This window comes from Oncorhynchus tshawytscha, linkage group LG25, assembly GCF_018296145.1.
Source record: "Oncorhynchus tshawytscha isolate Ot180627B linkage group LG25, Otsh_v2.0, whole genome shotgun sequence".
Taxonomy (NCBI): Eukaryota; Metazoa; Chordata; class Actinopteri; order Salmoniformes; family Salmonidae; genus Oncorhynchus; species Oncorhynchus tshawytscha.
In genome coordinates this window covers 26513894-26538001 of record NC_056453.1, presented here as the reverse complement: position 1 = coordinate 26538001, position 24108 = coordinate 26513894, and the positions used below count along the sequence as shown (strand labels likewise).

At 42.7% G+C, this 24108-nt stretch overlaps 1 protein-coding gene across 1 annotated transcript; it reads right to left on the bottom strand.

Annotated features, from left to right (window-relative positions):
• Positions 1-17967: 17967 nt before the first annotated feature.
• dld (deltaD) lies at positions 17968-23784 on the bottom strand. Its single transcript, XM_024388131.2, has 11 exons — positions 23210-23784; positions 22799-23089; positions 22300-22360; positions 21937-22194; positions 21137-21197; positions 20893-21023; positions 20448-20617; positions 20026-20242; positions 19076-19907; positions 18831-18957; positions 17968-18703 (listed from the first exon to the last, which is right to left on the bottom strand). Exons 1-11 carry the CDS (start codon positions 23261-23263, stop codon positions 18698-18700), a joined length of 2208 nt encoding a protein of 735 aa, XP_024243899.1. The 5' UTR covers positions 23264-23784; the 3' UTR covers positions 17968-18697.
• Between the last annotated feature and the right edge of the window lie 324 nt (positions 23785-24108).

The window sequence follows — 24108 nt, the reverse complement described above, 5'->3', positions numbered from 1 at the left end:
TCTTCAGCCTCCTGAGGTTGAAGAGGCGCTGCTGCGCCTTCTTCACGATGCTGTCTGTGTGAGTGGACCAATTCAGTTTGTCTGTGATGTGTATGCCGAGGAACTTAAAACTTGCTACCCTCTCCACTACTGTTCCATCAATGTGGATAGGGGGGTGTTCCCTCTGCTGTTTCCTGAAGTCCACAATCATCTCCTTAGTTTTGTTGACGTTGAGTGTGAGGTTATTTTCCTGACACCACCTCCTCACCTCCTCCCTGTAGGCCGTCTCGTCGTTGTTGGTAATCAAGCCTACCACTGTTGTGTCGTCCGCAAACTTGATGATTGAGTTGGAGGCGTGCGTGGCCACGCAGTCGTGGGTGAACAGGGAGTACAGGAGAGGGCTCAGAACGCACCCTTGTGGGGCCCCAGTGTTGAGGATCAGCGGGGTGGAGATGTTGTTGCCTACCCTCACCACCTGGGGGCGGCCCGTCAGGAAGTCCAGTACCCAGTTGCACAGGGTGGGGTCGAGACCCAGGGTCCCAGCTTGATGATGAGCTTGGAGGGTACTATGGTGTTGAATGCCGAGCTGTAGTCGATGAACAGCATTCTCACATAGGTATTCCTCTTGTCCAGATGGGTTAGGGCAGTGTCCAGTGTGGTTGAGATTGCATCGTCTGTGGACCTATTTGGGTGGTAAGCAAATTGGAGTGGGTCTAGGGTGTCAGGTAGGGTGGAGGAGATATGGTCCTTGACTGGTCTCTCAAAGCACTTCATGATGACGGAAGTGAGTGCTACGGGGCGGTAGTCGTTTAGCTCAGTTACCTTAGCTTTCTTGGGAACAGGAACAATGGTGGCCCTCTTGAAGCATGTGGGAACAGCAGACTGGTATAGGGATTGATTGAATATGTCCGTAAACACACCGGCCAGCTGGTCTGCGCATGCTCTGAGGGCGCGGCTGGGGATGCCGTCTGGGCCTGCAGCCTTGCGAGGGTTAACACGATTAAATGTCTTGCTCACTTCGGCTGCTGTGAAGGAGAGTCCGCATGTTTTCGTTTTGGGCCGTGTCAGTGGCACTGTATTGTCCTCAAAGCGGGCAAAAAGTTATTTAGTCTGCCTGGGAGCAAGACATCCTGGTCCGTGACTGGGCTGGTTTTCTTCTTGTAGTCCGTGATTGACTGTAGACCCTGCCACATACCTCTTGTGTCTGAGCCGTTGAATTGAGATTCTACTTTGTCTCTGTACTGACGCTTAGCTTGTTTGATAGCCTTGCGGAGGGAATAGCTGCACTGTTTGTATTCGGTCATGTTACCAGTCACCTTGCCCTGATTAAAAGCAGTGGTTCGCGCTTTCAGTTTCACGCGAATGCTGCCATCAATCCACGGTTTCTGGTTAGGGAATGTTTTAATCGTTGCTATGGGAACGACATCTTCAACGCACGTTCTAATGAACTCGCACACCGAATCAGCGTATTCGTCAATGTTGTTATCTGACGCAATACGAAACATCTCCCAGTCCACGTGATGGAAGCAGTCTTGGAGTGTGGAGTCAGCTTGGTCAGACCAGCATTGAACAGACCTCAGCGTGGGAGCTTCTTTTTTTAGTTTCTGTCTGTAGGCAGGGATCAACAAAATGGAGTCGTGGTCAGCTTTTCCGAAAGGAGGGCGGGGCAGGGCCTTATATGCGTCGCGGAAGTTAGAGTAACAATGATCCAAGGTTTTTCCACCCCTGGTTGCGCAATCGATATGTTGATAAAATTTAGGGAGTCTTGTTTTCAGATTAGCCTTGTTAAAATCCCCAGCTACAATGAATGCAGCCTCCGGATAAATGGATTCCAGTTTGCAAAGAGTCAAATAAAGTTCGTTCAGAGCCATAGATGTGTCTGCTTGGGAGGGGATATATACGGCTGTGATTATAATCGAAGAGAATTCTCTTGGTAGATAATGTGGTCGACATTTGATTGTGAGGAATTCTAAATCAGGTGAACAGAAGGATTTGAGTTCCTGTATGTTTCTTTCATCACACCATGTCTCGTTAGCCATAAGGCATACGCCCCCGCCCCTCTTCTTACCAGAAAGATGTTTGTTTCTGTCGGCGCGATGCGTGGAGAAACCCGCTGGCTGCATCGCCTCCGATAGCGTCTCTCCAGTGAGCCATGTTTCCGTGAAGCAAAGAACGTTACAGTCTCTGATGTCCCTCTGGAATGCTACCCTTGCTCGGATTTCATCAACCTTGTTGTCAAGAGACTGGACATTGGTGAGAAGAATGCTAGGGAGTGGTGCACGATGTGCCCGTCTGACCAGAAGACCGCCTCGTTTCCCTCTTTTACGGAGTCGTTTTTTTGGGTCGCCGCATGGGATCCATTCCGTTGCCCTGGTTGAAAGGCAGAACACAGGATCCGCTTCGTGAAAAGGCTGTATCACAACCGGACGTGATTGGGAGTCCATGTGACAAATCAAATTTGATTTGCTGAATTGCCCACATTCGGAAAGTATTCAGACCCATTGACTTTTTCCACATTTGTTACGTTACAGCCTTATTTTAAAATGTATTCAATATTTTTTTCCCTCATCAGTCTACACACAATACCCCATAATGACGAAGCGAAAAACAGGTTTCTAGAAAGTTTTGATAATTTGTTAAAAAAATTTAAAAAACAGAAATACCTTATTTAGAAAAGTATTCAGACCCTTTGTGCTAGGACACTCAAAATTGAGCTCAGGTGCATCCTGTTGACTTTTATCATCCTTGAGATGTTTCTACAACTTGATTGAAGTCCACCTGTGGAAAATTCAATTGATTGGACATGATTTGGAAAGGTACACACCTGTCTCTATAAGGTCCCACAGTTGACAGTGCACGTCAGAGCAAAAACCAAGCCTTGAGGTTGAAGGAATTATCCGTTGAGCTCCGAGACAGGATTGTGTCGAGGCACAGATCAGGGGAAGGGTACCAAAAAATTCTGCAGCGGTGAAGGTTCCCAAGAACACAGTGACATCCATAAATCTTAAATAGAAGAAGTTTGGAACCACCAAGACTGTCGCTAGAGCTGGCGACTGGGAAAGATGGGAGATAGTCAGGATTGAGGGAAAGATGAACGGCGCAAAGTACAGAGAGATTCCTGATGAAAACCTGCTCCAGAGCGCTCAGGACCTCAGACTGGGGGCGAAGATTCACCTTCCAACAGGACAATGACCCAAAGCACACAGCCAAGAAAACGCAGGAGTGGCTTCGGGACAAGTTTCTGAATGTCCTTGAGTGGCCCAGCCAGAGCCCGGACTTGAACCCGATCGAACATCTCTGGAGACCTGAAAATTGCTGTGCAGCGACGCTCCCCATCCAACCTGACAGAGCTTGAGAGGATCTGCAGAGAAGAATGGAAGAAACTCCCCAAATACAGGTGTGCCAAGCTTGTAGCATCATACCCAAGAAGACTCGAGGCTGTAATCGCAGCCAAAGGGGATTTTTTGTTTTATTTTATTTAACCTTTATTTAACTAGGCAAGTCAGTTAAGAAAAAATAGTTATTTATAATGACGGCCTACCAAAAGGCAAAAGGCCTCCTGTGGCGATGGGGGCTGGGATTAAACATTTAAAAAATCTATATATGTAGGACATAACACACATCACGCCAAGAGAGACACCATAACACTACATAAAGAAAGACCTAGGACAGCAACATAGCATGGCAGTAACACATGACAACATAGAATGGTAGCAACACAACTTGACAACAACATGATAGCAACACAACATGGCAGCAGCACAACATGGTAGCAGCACAAAATATGGTACAAACATTATTGGGCACAGACAACAGCACAAAGGGCAAGAAGGTAGAGACAACAATGCATCATGCGAAGCAGCCACAATTGTCAGTAAGAGTGTCCATGATTGAGTCTTTGAATGAAGAGATGTCCAGTTTGAGTGTGTTTTGTAGCTCGTTCCTTTCGCTAGCTGCGGCGAACTGAAAAGAGTAGCGACCCAGGGATGTGTGTGCTTTGGGGACCAGTTTACAGAGGAGTATAAAGTGAAGTGATGTGATGTGTCCTATATGTAGCATTGGTGGAAAATCTGATGGCCGAATAGTAAAGAACATCTTGCCGCTCGAGAGCACCCTTACCTGCCGATCTATAAGTTACATCTCCGTAATCTAGCATGGGTAGGATGGACATCTGAATTAGGGTTAGTTTGGCAGCTGGGTTGAAAGAGGAGTGATTATGATAGAGGAAACCAAGTCTAGATTTAACTTTAGCCTGCAGCTTTGATATGTGCTGAGAGAAGGATAGTGTGCCGTCTAGCCATACTCCCAAGTACTTGTATGAGTTGACTACATCAATACTCAGACATTCACCTCCAGATGGTTCGCACACTAACTGAAAACCGCCGGGCTATTTCGGGAAGCTTCAACAAAGTACTAAGTAAAGGGTCTGAATACTTATGTAAATGTGATATTTCAGTTTTGTATTTTTAATACATTTGCAAAAATTTGAATGGCTTCCATTGTTTTATAGCCCCACATTGTCTTCAGTTAATCAACATCGTTAGCATTCGGCAGCACAGATGCTCGTTGATGCACGCAAGCAGTGTGGATGAAATGATTGAATCACATGAATGTGCAACGTGGCCGGTCTAGTCAGGGTGTTAGGAAAAACACTTGCACATCTGAGTAAGTGTAACGGCATTCTTCCTCCTCTTCTGAGGAGGAGTAGCGAGAAGGATCGGAGGACCAATGCGCAGTGTGGTAAGTGTCCATAACATTTATTATAAGATATAAACTGAACACTATGAAATATAAAACAATAAATGTGAACATGAACAAAAACCGAAACAGTACCGTGTGGCAACAAACACTCACACGGAAACAAACACCCACAACTCAAAAGTGAAACCCAGGCTACCTAAGTATGATTCTCAATCAGAGACAACTAACAACATCTGCCTCTGATTGAGAACCATACTAGGCCGAAACAGAAACCAAACATAAAAAACAAACATAGACTGCCCACCCCAACTCACGCCCTGACCATACTAAATAAAGACAAAACAAAGGAAATACAGGTCAGAACGTGACAGTAAGCTTGTTGCAGCTGCATTGGAATAATTTCTTTAAAGAATAGAAAAACTCGCACTTTTCAGTAACATTTACGTATCGTCAGGACAGAATTCTGACTGTTTTGGAAAGAGTCCTGTCCCTAGTGGGATTTCGGATTAAACTACCCGATTGATAATCTGCTGCTCCATATGTGGACAGACAATTTCTCTGCTTTTCTCACCTGTTTTTGGAAACGCCAAATGAAACCAATGGGCATAAACATGATGTAATGTCAACCAGCAGCAATCAATCAATGTTGGAGTTAAAAAGTAAATACTCTCTACTTTGTTTCAGGTATAATCAGATGGTTTACTGCTGTAGCACTGTTTACACTAGCATCTCTATTTCCCTTTCCTTGTTCAGCAGATAGAGGGCGGATACTAGCAAGGGCTTCCTCTTGGTCCCTATGCACTTCCTCAGTAAATCTCTTGCCCAGACCTCATCTGTGTGAAAAATATCTCAAGCATTCCTCTGGAACACACATGCACACACACAAAGACACACACACACACACACACACACACACACACACACACACACACACACACACACACACACATACACACAAACTGTTCTTGCCCAATTAGCTTTAACCAGAGCAAATAATGTTTCTAAGTTTGTCAAAGTGATCATTTTGTATTTAGCTCTGTTTTACCCCTCCTCTGCTCCCCACCAAAGGGATGATGACAATGCTGCAAGCCAAGTGGAATGAGACACAAAATCGATGTCGCCCGCTGCTACGCGAGCCGGCGTGCGCATGGGGCGAGAGGACGACATGTGACGCTTTCTGAATGGGCGCCTTTGCCAGGCCAGTGGCGACCGTAGGATGGAAATGTGAGTCCAAGTGACTAGTGTTATTGATTCCAGTCAACAAATGAGTTCATGTAATCCGTCTGCCTTTGTTCCGTTTACTTGGCGGAGCGCTCTCATTAGTCCCCAGTGCACGGTGAACTTGTCAGCAGGTCTGCTCTCCTGCCCACTGACCTCTGACTCGGGCTCATTCTTGGACAAATGAAATCTCACAAATGACAAATCCGGGCATGCGGTAAACCCTGTGCAGCAGCACATTTGCTTTTAACACTGGCGCCCCATTAGGCAGGCCAGGCAGAAAGCCCCATTCAGTGGCTAACTGGGCCGGCCCGAAACGGTTTTAACGTTCATCCCACTTGACAGCTAGCAGCGGGTTTCTCTAAAAGAAATGCCAACATTTGGGGAACGTGGCTGCTTTATTTGCTCTGACACGATAACTTGGGAAGGGAAAGTGTGTTCTGTGTTTGTTTTAGGGTCTCGTGTTGACTGTCATTGCAGAGAGTTTGATTTAGTTTGATTATACTGGAGTAGATGACAGGCAGAGAGGTTGTCCCCCTCCATGTGGACAAGGGAGAAGCTATTGAAGAGATTGGTACCCTAACCAAATGGTTCTCTGTCCAGTCAGAATGCACAGTTTGTTCCCAAGTTTCCCTCGTACTGAGGGGCAATGAGTTTCTTTGTGGTTAAGGTTCAAATACAGAATACGGAAAGGACATGGAAAAGAAACAACTCCATGACAATGCTGTTATTGTGCAACTTTCCGGTCAAATTGTTATCGTATCAGTTATTACAACGACATAACTACAGTTGCATTCCTCATTGCCTATGTCTATGACAGGTTCATAACTGTCTGCAAAACTTTGGCGCTCAATTGATGGACAATCAAAGGGAACAAAATAACCATTTTAATGCTGTTTTTTTTTAACAGTAATTAGACCAATTAAGATGTACAACGTGTTAATCTCCTAATCCAAGTCTGAATCTATCACTTGTTTTTGCTCTATTCAGGGGACTCCTGGGAGGAAGCAGGCACAGTTTCCTGCTGCAATAACTCTGGTAGCCTGCGATCCCCCTCGGCCAACACATTCTTAATCAGCAACTCTCTGTTATCCTACCAGCAGAGGAAGCATCGTTGTTTGCCTTGAAGGCTTGCTCTACCTCCCTGGTCTGGGAGGAACACTCTAGTTTGAACCATATTGTAGTTTCCAATAGGGGTTGCATAGATACAAATGAATTTTCCAAAACTGATACCCAGTCTCTTTAGTACTTCAATGTGAAAAGGAGCACAAATATTTTCTTTAAATTCAAAAGATGAATTAACTTTGGACCTTGACAGGAAAACATCTCATCTATGTAAATGTTATTTCAAAAAGTGTAATTATCCTTTGGCAAAAGTGTATTTAGGCTTGTTCAGTACACATCAAGCTGATCATCATGCTCAACCACACACTTTACGGTACTGTGTCAATAGAGAAAGGCAGGGATGAAACCAAGGTCAATCACACTTGTTACCGTGTGACTAATACTTCAAGTTTTATTGGTCAGATATACAGGATACACATGGTGTACACTGTCCAACGAAATGCTTACTTGAAGGTTTCTTCTGGACAATTCAACAACAATAAGAAATAATAAAAGATAAGAATATGAACAAAAAGTAAATGACTCAGTAGAATAGAATAAACATTTTAGTGTGTGTGGAATATTCGTTTTACATGTACATAACAACATAGCTAATTCACCCATATTTTCTCAGTGATCTGTCTCATTTTGATTAGTGTGGTTCAGGGTGTAACGGCCGTTGTTGGTGGAAGAAGGTGAGGACCAAAGCGCAGAGTGGTATGTGTTCATGATGTTAATATTTAATGAATCAAACTTAACACTGAAATACAAAACAACAAAGTGAACGAACGAAACCGAAACAGTTCTGTCTGGTGCAGAATACAAACACTCAACAGAAAATAATCACCCACAACTCAAGGGTGAAAACAGGCTACCTAAGTATGGTTCTCAATCAGGGACAACGATTGACAACTACCTCTGATTGAGAATCATACCAGGCCAAACACAGAAATCCCAAATCATAGAAAAAAGAACATAGACTGCCCACCCCAACTCACGCCCTGACCATATGAAAACAAAGACAAAACAAAGGAACTAAGGTCAGAACGTGACACAGGGTGTGTTTTGCCATTTGTCCATGCCTTTAGGACTTGCTTTGCTCTCTGATTAGACTTTCTGATGTTCGTGTTCATTCATAGAGACTGGGGTCAATTCAGCTCACTCTTTAGATCCCTTCAGAAGTTTCTCCTTTCAAAGAATGAGACTAATCACAAACTAAATTCAATTCTGTGTTCAAGTAAACTGTTTGCTGTAAATGACCAAAATAACAATTATTATTGTTATGGTTATGCTAAGCACAATGAAGAAGAAAAAAAGCTGGGACACAATGGGGCATATCTCATTGTTTTAATCAGTTTGATTGTGTCCTGTCTGAGTTTTGTTTTTATAATGAAGTCTATAAGGGGCGATGGTGGGGGGCTATGGTTTCCCCCCCTTTTCTCTCTCTCTCTTGCTCTCTCTCCCTCAGCCTCCTCTTTTCCTCTATTCATATTCAGATGAAAGCAGGCCTTTTCTGTCTGGTTATTTACATACTCTGGAGAGAAGTGTGGGACAAGCCAGCCAGGGCCTGGCAAGTCTGCTGGAGAAGAGGGATGAGAAAATGCCAGCACATGCCGGCAGTTACCAGGGCAGGGACGAAGCAATGCTGCTCAGCCCATTAATGGGTGTTGCTCACCATCTGTCTGTCGGAGTGGCGAGGCGAGGCGTACGTGTCAACTCCCAGCCGCATGGCATCACAGGCAGACTGGAGCCAGAGTGAGGTCCCCAGAGTTCCACTTGCTAGAGCAGTCCGACACAGACACAAGAGGAGAGGGACAATGCACTCGGGGGATGGGTGGGTGAGATAGGGGCTGTTCAGCACTGATGTATGTGGATTCATCCATCCCCCGCCATGACTTTGCATATTCACACTGCGTCTTGTGTCATCTCCACCATGATAGCTGATGTGTGGTGAGCGTTCTGGCACAAAATGGTTGCCGTGCATCACCTAAGTGGGTGCTACACATTGTTACTGGAAAAGGTGAGTTTCCCCCCTTACTATGTAAAGCGCTTTGGGCACCTACTGTAGGTGGAAAGGAACTATAATATAATTATTATAATTATCATTGTTATTATTATTGTCATTAGTCTGAATGTGAGACCGACTTTCTCTAGGTTTTGTGTCAGCAGTGGAGGCACACAGATACAGTTTCAGTGTTAGGGATGAGAGCAGTGCATTACAGCTATAGAGGCCCAGTGATGAATGTGCTTTAGAGGCATACGAGAAGTCAGAGGGGTGTGTGAGGTGGCATCAAGTCAAAGCACCTGTTACATCTCTATGCCCACTGCTACCCTACTAATTCTGGGGCAGAAAATTGAAGAACAACATTGGATAATGCTCCTCTGGAAATGGATGAGTTATTTACTTTAACACATATTTGATTTATTTCCATTACTTCAGTACTACTTCAAATGACATAATTTACTCCTCTCCCTCAATTGTTTTTTTTTCTCACAATTGTAACTATCCATACTTATTAATAAAAATCAACAACAGAAACGATGAGTCACATCTAACATGTCTAGTCACAATAATCCCAGTGAGATGCCTCCTCATTGTTAATCTAGTGAACAGCACACATCGGTCCCATCTCTTGTTTCCCCCAAGTAATTGGCCTTAAGCTAAAGGCCAACGGAAAAACATGGGATACTTTCCCCTTTGTTCACAACCGAAGGGATTTTCATTCATTGTGAGTTGATTGTGGCCTAACCTCAACTTTCCTACCCATCTGCCATTTGAAATGATTATCATCTCAAGAGAGCAGAGCATTCAGTGTTTGTGGTCATTAATCAGGCGTCAGTCCACAGGTCCATTCCCACACACCCCACACTGAACACTGTCTCCAAGGGGCACGCCCCACTCTCGCTTCAATGGAGAAGACCTGGCAACCCGGCGCTTTCCAAGCACGAGAGTCGAGGTGCTGTGCATTTATATACACGTTATATATTTGCTCAAATGTGACAGGGGCACACTATTTATTGAAGTGTTCTGGCTTTTTTATGGAACTGTGTCGATTATGGTGCCTGGGATCAAGGTCATGTGTCCTGTGACCTCCATAGGTCAGGGAGAGGCCCTCAGAAGAGACTCATATTCAGAGGATCCACACAAACAAGCACAGCCAGCTGCTCTGTGTGACTTTCTGTGGCCTGACGTAGCCATGTTGACCAGAACCCACATGGGCCACAAGGACAGGCAACACAAAACAGAGGAAAGAAGAAGAAAACACCATTGATTATTGATTGGGAACAACAACAGCAACTCACAAAATAAGTGCAACTAGAGTCATTGACACTATTTGTAATCAACTCCCAGCTATATAATTGCTACTCATTGTGGCTTCTCTGTGATACAGGATTGATCATTCTGATTCTGATTACAGATAGACATTTTCGGCAAGTCTATGAGTTAGCAAAGCAAAGACACCAAGCAGGGACTGGATCACAAGTGATTTCAAAGTCTGGGTTTAGGTTTTATAAACAAAATATATGCCTTTTAGAGGATGCTTTATTCAAAATGAGTCTGTTAGATAAAACCCATTATGATCCATTTATTTTACTCACAGCTTATAAAACACAATCTTTGTTAATTTACTTTAAAAAAAATATATATTTCATTATAATGTTATATGGATATGAGAACCATTTCACTGAACATTTGACAAATATAAATGACTGACGTGTCTTCCTGGTCTGAAAGATGCATGTTATTGACTTTACCCAGAATTTTTTGACATCTTTATTATTTTGGCATGATTTTAAAAAAGAAGAAGAAGAAGAAGAAGTAACCAATGTTGAATAAAATTAAAATAATCACAAATCAATCGTATCTTGATCTCATCACATTCTCCTACTCTCCACCAAAACAGAGACATCCACTATTATTTGTGTGCACTCCAATTCTTGAGCTCTTCGGCTTGGCTAGTGCGCAGGGCTGAATACTTGCAAGGAGGCATCTGTTGCTTATAGTTCTGACAACATCTGCTGCCATTGCTCCCCTTTCCCAGCATGCTGTTGGATATGGTTTCTCCCAAAGGTGGCCTTTGTATGCACCATTGTGAATTCAATCATTGTCTGCCGCAGGCGGTTCCCACGAATCATGCAAAGGAAGTTATTGCCATGATTAAAAACCTGTTGTCATTGCCTCTGCGCAGTGATCGTCACTTTTACTATGAGGGCATGAAAAAAATACACTTTTGAAAAGATGAGCTTAATGACATCGGTAATCAAGGAGGAACTGCTGAAATTTATACTGAACTGGAAAATTAATGAGCACAGAAAAATGTTAAAGAAAATAAAGTGAACCTATAAAAATGTGTCTTTTTCACCCATGCTTGCTTTGATAACTTAGAAGTAACTATCTGTCCAATGTGGTCAGTTAAAAGATGTGTAAAAATCTGGGTTTGGGGTTTGAGTTGGTAGATTCCCTGTCTCCTGGGGTGTATCTGTCAGCTGGTACGATTTCCAAGAGCCCCTTCTGGGAGCACAAGGGATTCAAAGAAGCTTGGTCCCTAGGGACCGACTTTTAACTCCTGACAATGTCCACAGTGTCACAACATAATAGCCCACCATGGGGTTGGTGGGGAAGACACAGCAGATGTTAATGATAAACTTTGCTCACTGTCCTCCTCCTCAGGATGACTGCCATTGGTCTGTTTCACTCGCAGCCTGCTAAGCTGCAGACAACATAAAAGACTTGCATGATATTTCTGCCACACCACAAAAGAGGCTTGCTTTTGCCACACTTAAGGATAACATTTGGCACCTAAGTGAGTGTTTTCTCTTCAGACAAGCTGTGCGTTATAAAACAAAATGTGTTTGTGACCGCAGAAAATATTCAGAATTATACTGTCTTACCGTTTCTGACGTACACTACCATTCAAAAGTTTGGGGTCATTCATTGAGAAATTTCCTTGTTTTTTAAAATAAAAGCACATTTATTGTCCATTAAAATAACATCAAATTTATCAGAAATACAGTGTAGACATTGTTAACATTGTAATTGATTATTGTAGCTGGAAATGGCAAATTTTTTATGGAATATCTACATAGGCGTACAGAGGCCCATTTATCAGCAACCATCACTCCTGTGTTCCAATGGCACGTTGTGTTAGCTAATCCAAGTTTATCATTTTAAAATGCTAATTAATTATTAGAAAACCCAATTATGTTAGCACAGCTGAAAACTGTTGTTCTGATTAAAGAAGCAATAAAACTGGCATTCTTTAGACTAGTTGAGTATCTGGAGCATCAGCGTTTGTGGGTTAGATTACAGGCTCAAAATCGCCAGAAACAAAGACCTTTCTTCTGAAACTCATCAGTATTTTCTTGTTCTGAGAAATGAAGGCTATTCCATGCGAGAAATTGCCAAGAAACTGAAGATCTCGTACAAAGCTTTGTACTACTCCCTTCACTGAAAAGAGCAAACTGGCTCTAACCAGAATAGAAAGAGGAGTGGGAAGACCTGGTGCACAACTGAGCAAGAGAACAAGTACATTAGAGTGTCTAGTTTGAGAAACAGATGCCTCACAAGTCCTCAAATGGCAGCTTCATTAAATAGTACCCGCAAAACACCAGTCTCAACGCCAACAGTGAAGAGGCAACTCCGGGATGCTGGCCTTCTTGGCAGAGTTGCAAAGAAAAATACTTATCTCAGACTGGCCAATAAAAAGAAACGATTAAGATGGGCAAAAGAACACAGACACTGGACAGAGGAACTCTGCCTAGAAGGTCAGCATCCCGGAGTTGTTGGAAAAATTACTTGTGTCATGCACAAAGTACATGTCCTAACTGACATGCCAAAGCTATAGTTTGTTAACAAGATGTTTGTGGAGTGGTTGAAAAACAAGTTTTAATGACTCCAACCTAAGTGTATGTAAACTTCCGACTTCAACTGTACATGTAAATAATGTCAACTGCTGGTCTGTTGATTATCAATAAAGTAATTGAGTCACTCATTTGCATTTTTTTGTGCGTGCGTCCATCTTGCACTCAGAAAATATTAACTCAGTTTACTCTGTGCATTCAGGACAATTTTATGTATTGATATTGGCTGGATTTTCAGGCATACCAAGATGCTGGCATTTCACAGTTCATCCAAGTTCAAGTTGATTCTCAAACATGTTCAATCAAATTAAATGATTTTAATTATCTATTCACAATACATTTCTATCTCCACTCTCAAGCTTGTTTACTACCTTTGCCCGAATAACTCGGCCATATTTGCCTGACATGTTGACACAATCTCTGTTTGGACAGATGAGGAGCTAGGCCTGACTTCTTGTCTGTTTTCCATAACTAAGGGGATGTGGAACCCTTGGATTCCTGCAGAGGCTTTCAGGAGGACCAACACTCTCCGAAAGGGTGCTGGCCGTCCCTGGACAGTAAAAGTTTCAGCTACAACATGCGTAGAGAAAACAAAGAGAGACTGTTATGCTCTCTGGATCACTGAGTTTTGTATCAGAGGGTGGAAAGCCCTGTCCCTTAATGATCATTGGAAAGCTCTGTCCCATAATGACCATACCCACTATGGCACCAAAGGGCCAGAGTGGGTATGGGCATTATGCTACATGTGGAATTTTACTTTACTCCACCTATGTGGCACTAATGGAATGGAGGCATGCCTCTCCTGTCTTGAAATGTCATCAATGTTGGTTCATGCCAATGGAAAGATGATCAGACCAGGTTGTAAATATTTTGAGTTTACCACATTTGTTAGGCTGAGGCAAATATTTCTTCTCTATTTGTACCTTTATTTATTTGATCTAATTCACTAGCTTTGGGTTTATTTTGTCAAATTGATCCATTTTGCTACATTTACATTAAACATTTGTATTGCTGTGATTAGGAGGACATATCAGCCGGTCCATTATCAACTACGTCCTCACTTCAAGCAGTGGTCCACTTCATTCCTTTGCATAATATCTTCTTCATTTTGCATAGTAACTTTATCTACAAATGTCTTCAGTTTAGTCGCCGGTCTATAGTGAATGGAGCATGGAGTGGGCTGTTTAAAGTGTGCGGTGTGGGGACTGGTCGAGAGTGTTGTGTAAACAGTATTCCCCTTTGTGGGGATTTGTGTGATGACAAACTAGCTTTTACACCCACCGCTTCCCTTTGTGTCCTTTCCATTGTCCTGCATGAAACAGTTTTGTTTCCCAAGACTTCCCAGGCACAACCCTAAATCCTATCCTTAGCTCGTCGAATGAGATCTGAGGCTCCAGGTTGCAGTGGTTCTAAAGGGGGGTGGCTCCACATTGTGGGGAGTGACAGGTGACCACTATACAGGAACAAAGGATGGCTCATTGTCGGACCAGGATCCCCTTTCTTCTACCCATGTTCCCCTCTCTCCACAATCTGTCAAAATTGTACTTGCCATTGAGGGGCTTGGCAGCAGAAAACAGCTTTATATTGACTAATCCATGCAGAAGTAAGAGTGCGCATAGAGACTCGTCCAAAGGGGGTCCACGACACCAGCATCTCTCCTTTTTACTTGAAAAAGAATAAAAAGAAATACGGATGAAGAAAAAGGGGGATATCTGTGACCAGATTAATAAGATCATGGGAAAGTAACACTTAAACAAGTCATTGACTGTACTAACCAGAACACTAACTGCTCTCTTGTCATGGTAATATAGATTAGGCCCAAACTAATTCTGCCTTCACAGAGGTCCTAGTGTGGATTTAAGAAATAACCTACAGATAACAAAGCCAACTTGTTAGCCATAGCCTGAAACAATTGGGTACATTTAAGTAAAAGTTTAAATGTTGCAACACCACCATTGGGCATCTCTTGGATGTACAGTACATTACACAGTGACAGAAAGTTCTGAAAAGGATCCTGCGGGTATATTGTGTGAGTTGATTACTCGATAGTGTCACATCCAATCAACACCATTGACAAAAGACATCTACTTCAAATATCATTCATGTAAATCTGAAGAATGCATCTGAAGAATGGCGCCAAATCTTTCAGGAACCGTTGAAAGTTCAGTGTTCTCAGGGGGATCTCAGTCCTGTTGGGCGGTGGGAAGATGTTTAGGAGCTAGAGCTTATGTGCATCTTTTCAAAAGAAAAGAATGCCCACACAAACATTTGGCATCCCACCAGATTCCAAACATATAGTTGGATCAACCCGCTCCCCCCCACCCCCAGTGGATGAATAGAAGCCGCAAATCCTAAGGATGAATCCAGCACTAATAGCTGAAAAGCAGACAGTTGCCCTGCGTGATTCCATCATAACCAATGCTCTGATCATTGCTATGGAATGGGAAGAGGATTGAGCTTTGTGTGTGAATGAATTGTGTTCAAGGTAGAATCCTGCCTAAACATGAACAAGTACACAAGAAGTACACACATATATACACACCCATTATATTGTGTGTATTGCATTACAAATACATTTATAAGCATGTATAGGTATAGTTTTGTTAAAAGAAACATTATGATTATGATTATAATGTAATAGATTTTATGTGTGTAATGCATTCCACACGGATTTATAGCGTTTATTCGTTTATACAGGCTGTTAGAATACATTAGATGTAGGGTACACAGTTTAAAATGTAGGAAACAAGAGTAAACATTTAGTAAGAGAATGAATCTTTCGTAACAAAAAACAGTTAGTTTAGTGTAAGTCCAAACACAACTTAAAGTAAATCATACTTTCAAAATCCTTCTTTCCTTTTTAACAATCCTTTATTTCATGCTTTATTTCACCTTCAAAGTTCTGCATTCAAAACACTCTGGCATATTGGCATTAATCGGTGACCTTTGTTTGATTATAGACACAAAACTGAAAAGAAAAAAAGATGAAAAAGATAATATTCCCCATTGGACGCAGAGCCGTGGACCAGGACTACACTGAATGAAGAAACAAAAGGGCTGCTTTAGGCCTGTCTCCTGATATTTTCCAACTCAGCGAAAAGCCTTTGTGCGACTGAAAAAAGTTAAGTTAAAAGCTTAGCATGGTATGTGGAAACAACTGTCCAATAGTTGTGTAATACTAGCAAATACTTTTCACTGGTCCCTATCAGAGCCACTATATTCTCCCTGCATTCACAGGGCAAACTCTCTCACCGCTCCTCTCTGGCTGGCTTTAAAACAAAGTTGAAACCATTTCATTTGCAAACAAAATGGACACATGGAAGTGGTCTGTAACGTTTTAACTAAGGCTAAGAAGACTTTCTATTACATTTATAAAGCACAAAATAGATATGTATTTAGAGACACACTCTGCTTTGTATTTGACAGCACATTCCAGGGAAGAGAATAATATTTACACTTTCATTATTGTTGTTAGAATTGAAATGCCAAAGAGGGTCAATGCTGCTATTGACCTTCCCTCGTTTTAACCCTATTCAAGACAGCAACATCTCTTTCGCAATAAAGAAAGAATCAAAATGAACTAGAAAGTGAGTTCTCAAAAATATTGCTTGTCATACATTACCAGTAACCTGGGGAAATACTGTGATTAAAATAGCAGGTTTATAAAGCAGGTCTGGTTGATAAACATTTGCTGTACCACATCATTAAAATGGTCAGAGCATGAGGTTGACTTTCCTCGTCCCTGATTGAAGTTGCTAGTAAAAAACTCCAACACTCTCACAGCTGTTTGATTCAAGAGCTTGTTTATCATTTCAGTGAGTAACCTGACAGTACACATTCAACTACCCAGTCAGAATATAACATCTATATGCCACTGCTGCAGTCAGATCTTTGTTCAGACGGCGAACTAGAGGAGCTCATTTTTCACTTTAGAGTGAACCTTTAGAGTGTCAGTTAATTGATCCATTTCTTAGGTGTAAATAGCATCCATCTGCATGTTTACAGGTGAATGCTATTTATCAAATAGAAAACTGATTGAACATAAACATAACTCTGGATCAGCATTCTGTAGTAAATATTATTGTTTGGCTCTCTTGTGCTTATACACTGGTACAGTATACTGTATCTGCCTCATGCTCCCCAATTCTGGAATGGGGTGTCTCTCTAGTCACCATCTGGACAGCTGCAAGTCAATGTGTTATTCAGTCTAGTTTTCAGCTGTCCACTGTTCACTCAGTGCTTCAAAGACTGATTATGAATGAATAAAGAAAGACTTACATACTGTGCATATAGTAATGATGTATTTTCTTCCTGCTTTCATATCCGAAAGGGCTGTTCGACTGTCCCCATAGGATAACCCTTTTTGGTTCCAGGTAGAACCCTTTTGAGTTCCATGTAAAACCCTTTTGAGTTCCATGTAAAACCCTCTGTGGAAAGGGTTCTACACGGAAGCCAAAAGTGTTTTACCTGGAACCAAAAGGGTTCTACCTGGAACCTAAAAGGGTTCTTCCAAGTGTTTTCCTTTGGATACAGCCAAAAGTGTAAAAGTGTATAGTGTATATTGTATAGTGTAAAAGCCAAAAGTGTATATTTGTAACCATTTGTCATGCTAGTTTGGTTTCTCCTTGAGTGTGGACCAGATAAGTATTTGACGAGTACAAAGGGCAAGTTACTTGTACACTACCACTAACAGCCGTACTAAATGACATTGACTAAGGTTTAAACAAAGTTGGAAAACTCTGACCAGCACATTTTCCAGGGGGGAGGGGGGGGTTATTTTTTTGACAGAGGGTTCTTTCTTCCTAAAAAATAAATTGCCATCAAGATGAGGATAGTCTTTTGTGATTACCGGGTGTGTCTTTGTCTCACTTAGTGAGGTACCACAGGGAGACAGTTGCATGTTGCATCAGGCCAAGAATACTCACAAAGTTTGCAGTGAGACTACTTAGAGAACTTGAGGTCAAACATTGTGTGCATGTACTGTATGTCAAAGATAAAACGCAAGAGAAGTAACTCTAGTACTCTAGTATGTTGGATGTTTTGGGTGACATGTTATGGTGTATGTGGATATCACAAAGACAATTCTACGTTATGTTAATTATTTCATACATTATTTATTTTGGAAAAATATTTCGTTGATTTCCTTAATGGGCAACAGTGATAAAACATTTCCAATAGCTTCTGTACAATGCTTCTTAAATACATTTATGTTGGAAAACAAAGTCACATTGACCTGAAGTGCCTTATATACATTATACATATTTGCAAAACAAACAAAATGAACTTAAATTATATCAAAATGTACTCTACAAAAATCACAAACAAATGGAACACAATGTAGTTAAATTAAAAGAATACATCTTTGAGAAAAAAGCAACAGTATTTTAACAAATTTGAAGGTAGTGTTTTCCCCTCTCTAAACCAATTCAGAAGACTGGCTCAAAGGATTTACAAATACACACTGCAGTCAGTGCATACTCATTATACACAGTAATTAACTCAAATGTGTATGTTTAAATACATATTAAAAAGCAACCCTCCATAGTGCAATGAGGTAAAAAACTGTCCTCACAGGCAGTGCAACAAGTCCATATTACGCACGTTCCTGGGAAACATAACTTGTGAGAGCGCGGGCCAGTGTGGTCCAACATCCTTTTTATCTGCAGTCACTGTGCTTACTTCAGTTGAGAACCAGCTCATTCTGAATATCACTTTCAATGTCTTAGTCTCACAGCAGCAGTTACACGAAGGGAAACCTTCCCCCTGGGTTTGAGCAGCATTCACCGGAGTAAAACCTCCTGTAGAGAAGATGAGCTACAGCTCAGCTGTGGGGTTAAACCTGGGAAAGACAAGAGGGAAAGATGCTTTAGTTTCAGAGTGTTGAGCCATTCGCGGACCAGAGAAAACAAAATATGCAAACTGAAAAGAGATATTAGCAGTGGTGAAAAAGAGCCAACACAACTCACCTCAGTCGCAATGATACATTCGTCTTTCTCGTCTGATATGACGTAGACTGACTGGTACTTTGTGTCATTGCACATCGATGCTTCGTTGCATGTCGACTCCTCTGGACGTTTCTTTTCTGAGGCGTCACTGAGAACACAAGAAAAATAAATACATTAATATCAACATTCACCAAGACTCTTCAGACAGAAGCATGACTACTCCCATATGTGGCACATAATTTATATCCAAATGTGTAGATATTCACCTCTTTAAACTTTTTCTGTGTTTATCTTCGAAATCACTGTCCGAACACAGAGATTCAGAACAATTTGATTCGGAACACTTTGCCTCACTCTTATCTTGGTCCTCTTTCGACACATCTTCTGGCTTCAGCTCATGCACCAGATTATAATCCGTTGACGAGTATCGGGACTTGTAGCCATTCTGCTCTCCTCCAGCATTGTCTGAGTGAAAGTCCACTTTCTTATTGGTGTTCTTGACCCCCGTCGTGCCGATCACGCTGACAGATAGGTCCTTGTCAGGTCGTTGACAGTTGTTGGCCAGGTTGTTCATGGTCTCACTCTCACTGTGGTTGTCTCCCTGCTGACTCCTCTGCTGCACCTTGACCCGTATGTAAACTACCAGCACGGCACAGGCCACCAGCAGCAGCAGCGCCAGGATAATCCCAGCACACACCGCGGTCCAGGGGAATGTGCCTTGGTCCTGGTCATCAGAGTATCTCTTATCAGCTCCCTCTAACCCGGGCTGTCCCTGGGGGTGCGCTGGCAGGAGGAACTGGCAGTTATGGCCGCCGTAGCCTGGCACACAGGCGCACACGTAGCGGTTTTTCCTCTCGTGGCAGGTGGCTCCGTTGTGGCAGGGATTGTGCTCGCATTTGCTGATGGGCGAACTGCAGTTCTTGCCGGTGTATCCAGGTGGGCAGGTGCAGGTGTAATCGTTCATGCCATCCGAGCACGTGCCACCGTTCTGGCAGGGGTAGTTGGCGCACTCGTCAATGTTGTCCTCACAGTTAGCTCCGGAGAAGCCCTCAGGGCACTGGCACATGTAGGAGTTCACAAGGTCCATACACTGAGCACCTGGAGACATTAGAAAGACATGTTAACCGCCTGTTCCAGTATTCATTCATGTCCTCATACTTACAGTAGAAAGATTAAACTGGTAAACACAGAACTAGAGAACTTTGTTTCAGCTTACCGTTGGAACATGGGTCGGAGGTGCAGTGGTCGATCTTCTTCTCACAGTTGAATCCGGCATAGCCAAGAGGACACTGGCAGTAGTATCCTCCCTCTGGGTTGTCAGCACAGCGTCCGCCATTAAAGCAAGGCCCATCGGCACAGGTCTTGGCACTGAGCTCACAGTTATTGCCATAGAAGCCAGGGGGGCAGGTACATTTGTAGGTGTTTTCTTGATCCTGTCAGAGGAAAGACAAAGCACTTGCTTAGCAAAAGTTACAACTCCCTAACGACTTGTTATTAACTTGTTATCAACATGCTACATTCACCAGAAGGAATGCTTGCCAGCTCTAGCATAGAAGAACCACAGACTATGTGACATTACATCACTGAGAAATGCTTTCTAATGTAACTAATGAGGGGCAGCTCAGCCAAACTACTTACAGTGCAGCTTCCCCCATTCCGGCAGGGGTTGTCAGAACATTTGTTGACCTCAATCCCACAGCTGGCCCCAGAGAAGCCGGGTTTACAGGAGCAGGTGTAGCTACCCTGGCCAGTATTGGTACAAGTGGCTCCATTCATGCAGGGCTTGTGGTGTGTGCAGTAGTTGAGATCTGAAACAGACAATGGCACATGTGGCTTAGTCTTCTGAGAGTTAATGTACAGTGATATCCAGGATGTTTTACGACTTATTTTGAGGCGAAGAAAGCACCCCCCACCAATGTTTTCACCAAGTTCGGATTGCAGTGTCCTATTCTCTGAACCTGATTGGTATAGTGCCTTAAAGAACAGATACTGTATGCTGTCTCAAGACCAGTAGAGTCTGAATATGGTGGATAATGACAGAAGAGCACTAGTCAGTTGCATATGGGAGATAAACAGAACTCACCTTGGTTGCAGAAGAGGCCACCCCATCCCTCCAGGCAGTTACACTGCCATGGCTGCTGGCAGGTGCCGTGAAGACATCCTGGATAGCGGATGCAGTCATCACAGTAACGCCCACTGAAGCCAACTCTACACCTGTAACCACACACAATGCAAATTGTTAGATACTGGCATATATGAAACTATACCAAACTGTGATCCTGTTGACTGGTGTTTATCACATTGCTGGACAGGTCATTGGGACTTACTTGCATTCGCCAGGCTTGTCACAGAACCCGTGCTCCTCACCACAACCAGGAAGACAGATCGCTGTAATGAAAGAAACCATCACATGTGAATCATGGGAATCTAACTCATTGGAACATGTGTTTATACCAGCATAGCTTCTTTTCATATGGGCCCTTTTCAGTAAACACTGGCTAATTCATTTCAGTGGGCTGGTGGCCCCATTAGCCATTACCTAGAAAATACGCTCCCCTTGTCACCAGGGGGACCAACATTCTGCTTAACACAGTTGCTCCCACACAAAAGATTCACACACAAAGGCTTCTTTTTCTCCTAACTATGGGTCAGAAGTCCCTTTTTTTCTTTTCTGCTCATACAGCCCCTCCCCTTAATGTCCCCGAGTCTGTGCAGATAAGAGTGGACAGCTGGTGTACATGGTGCCAGTGCAGGACAGCTGCTCCATTGTCTACTCTCACTCAGCAGCTGCCCGCTTCCAACAATGCCTCACCGCACTAAGCCAATCAACGCCAAGCGCACTGCCAAGTAGCCAATCAGGCATTACATTTAATCTATGGCACGCGTGTGATTATTCGGCAAACTTCTCTCATTTAAATTTGCCTAAACAGTAGCATAGACACCTGTTGCAACCCAAATGTTTGATAAGTGAAACTATTTGGTAATAACACATCATGTATTCTGACTAAAGACTGCAAATTAATCACATTAAGAATACTTTTGTCAAAGAAAAAGAAAAATGGAACAACAAATGTTAAAGTAGCCTAAGTATGGGAAAGGAAAAGTAAGGAGGGTGCAGTCTACTTACGTTCTGTGCAGTAGGTTCCCTTCCATCCTGAGTTGCAGATGATCTCACCACGTTCCCCACAGGTGAAGTGACCAAAGGCATCATCTCGTGGACGGCAGAAAACAGAACAGCCCTCCCCGTAGTAATGCTCATCACAAACAAATCGGTAGGAGTACTTCAGCTCTGTTCTTCCACCAGTCTGTAAATCAGAGGACCACTCATCTCCCACTGTCAGATGCCTCTGAGTGGTGAAGCGACTGATCAGACGTTCAGGGTTATCTGAAAATTGTGAATACAGGAATTAGTACATATATCCCGATACATATTTACAATTAATGATGATGTACATTTGTTTGGTGACCTGTTGCACTCTATGTAATTTACCTGTTGAAAGATCATCATCGGAATCTGTGTGTAGGGCCTCAATGATCAGAGAGAATGTCCCCTGTTGAGAAAAAAAAGAAGGAGAAGAAATCTAATTATGAACAACTATGCCAAAGGGTTATAAGATGCTGAGGCACCACTGTCCATAAACATCAGGCTATTTCACATGTGAAGGTTGGCATCTGTTAGGCCTAATAATAGAGGTGTGCCACCTTTAGGCTTCACACTTAATTCAACCACTTTCACACTTACTCATAGCTGTAAAATGAAACGTTTCGGAATTTCACGCAGAGCTGCCAATTATATGCCATCTATGAGGATGTGAAGTTTCCCACCCTGATAACATTTGTTAAACGTGCCCAAGTCCCCCTCCTGTCCTAATATAGGCTACATTTCACGACCGTTACTGACATTGTCAATGCCCCATAAGTGGTGAGCCCTGAGCATGCTGACAAAGCCGACGTTGTATAATTTTACAAAAATGCGCTGAAACGCTCACCGGCCACGTGAATCCAAAAGAAAATGGAATAGGATTGGCGAATGCTTCTGCAGTTGTTTCAGGCACTTGGAAGGAGTTTGATCCGAGGACAGGAGTCACCGCACCGCCATAGGTACAAGGGGGTTCCGGTGTTACGTTAACTTGATAATGCTTCAAGCAGATTCGAAAAAACGTTTTGCATTCACACTGCTGAATCCCAGAGGCTCCTTTGCAGCAGTTTGTATTGCCTGTCACTCCTTTCTTGTTGAGAAACTCTTGTAACTTCAACTCGAAAACGCCTGAACCAAGACCCTGTAAAAACACAATAAAAACATTAAGGTTGTAATATGTTTTCGAAATGTACACATGACTAATGAATATGCCTACACTTAAATTACAAATCAATTCAAGGGAGAGTCAAATTCGCAATACCTGGCATATCAAGACACAAAGGATGACAGCTATCGCGAGCGACTGGCGTCCCATTGTGGTGAGAATATTCAATAAATAGTTAAATGTCCACGAGCCAGGGCAATTTATGTATGACCCAGCTCAGAAAATCATCGAGAAAGTTATTTTCCGTTATCAAAAGTCCCAATTTTAAAAAATCGGAAGGTCTTCAGACGTTTTGAATGGAACTGGAGTTTATCTCGATGCTTCTCAGTGTATCTTCATGAACAAAGTTTACAGTACAATGTAATCCTCAACAGTGGTGCTGGTGACGAAAAAATCCCGACGAAGAATGTGGGAATAAACTCGAAATTCCGTGCCAAGGCGTTAATTCCAATCCAGTTATGAGATAATGCAGTTCAACACAACTTCTGATTTGAGGGTGCAAAGGAGACAACCCAATTTTAGGGTTGATTGTGTTTTATTTATTTCCCCTTGATTGATAATGAGAAAAAGTTGTACTGATCCAAAACACTTCCCCAAGGCTTTCTCAGTTATTCTCCCTATGTAGCTATGCGTGTGTCTGATATCCCAGTCAGTCTGCGGCTGGTTATATACAGGACTGAGCTGCTAGAGTAATGAGATGCAAATGAGCTACTCCCCAATCTGGCTCGAGCTGTCACAAAGGGACACTTTTCAAAACCTCCCTCTCAAAAGATCGCCAAATGGTCACTGAGCTGTAAAATGTGCAACCCTCCTTCCCCATGGCACAAAACAAAACATTCTCATTTACATTCCAACAAATTTTTAACCTTCAAGAATCCTTTACATCCCTCTCTGACATAAACCTCAAATTACATCACAGAACATCTCCACATCGTAAGACCCATGTAGGCTCCTTGTACCCGCTCCAAATAGCTCAGGCCTCCAATGTAAGATTA

Coding starts and splice junctions, on each gene's coding strand:
- dld (XM_024388131.2), bottom strand. CDS start 23,263: ATGGGACGCCAGTCGCTCGCGATAGCTGTCATCCTTTGTGTCTTGATA. Junction 20,243..20,447: donor GGAATGGGGGAAGCTGCACT/GTAAGTAGTTTG, acceptor TTCCTCTGACAG/GATCAAGAAAACACCTACAA. Junction 19,908..20,025: donor CTCCGACCCATGTTCCAACG/GTAAGCTGAAAC, acceptor TAATGTCTCCAG/GTGCTCAGTGTATGGACCTT.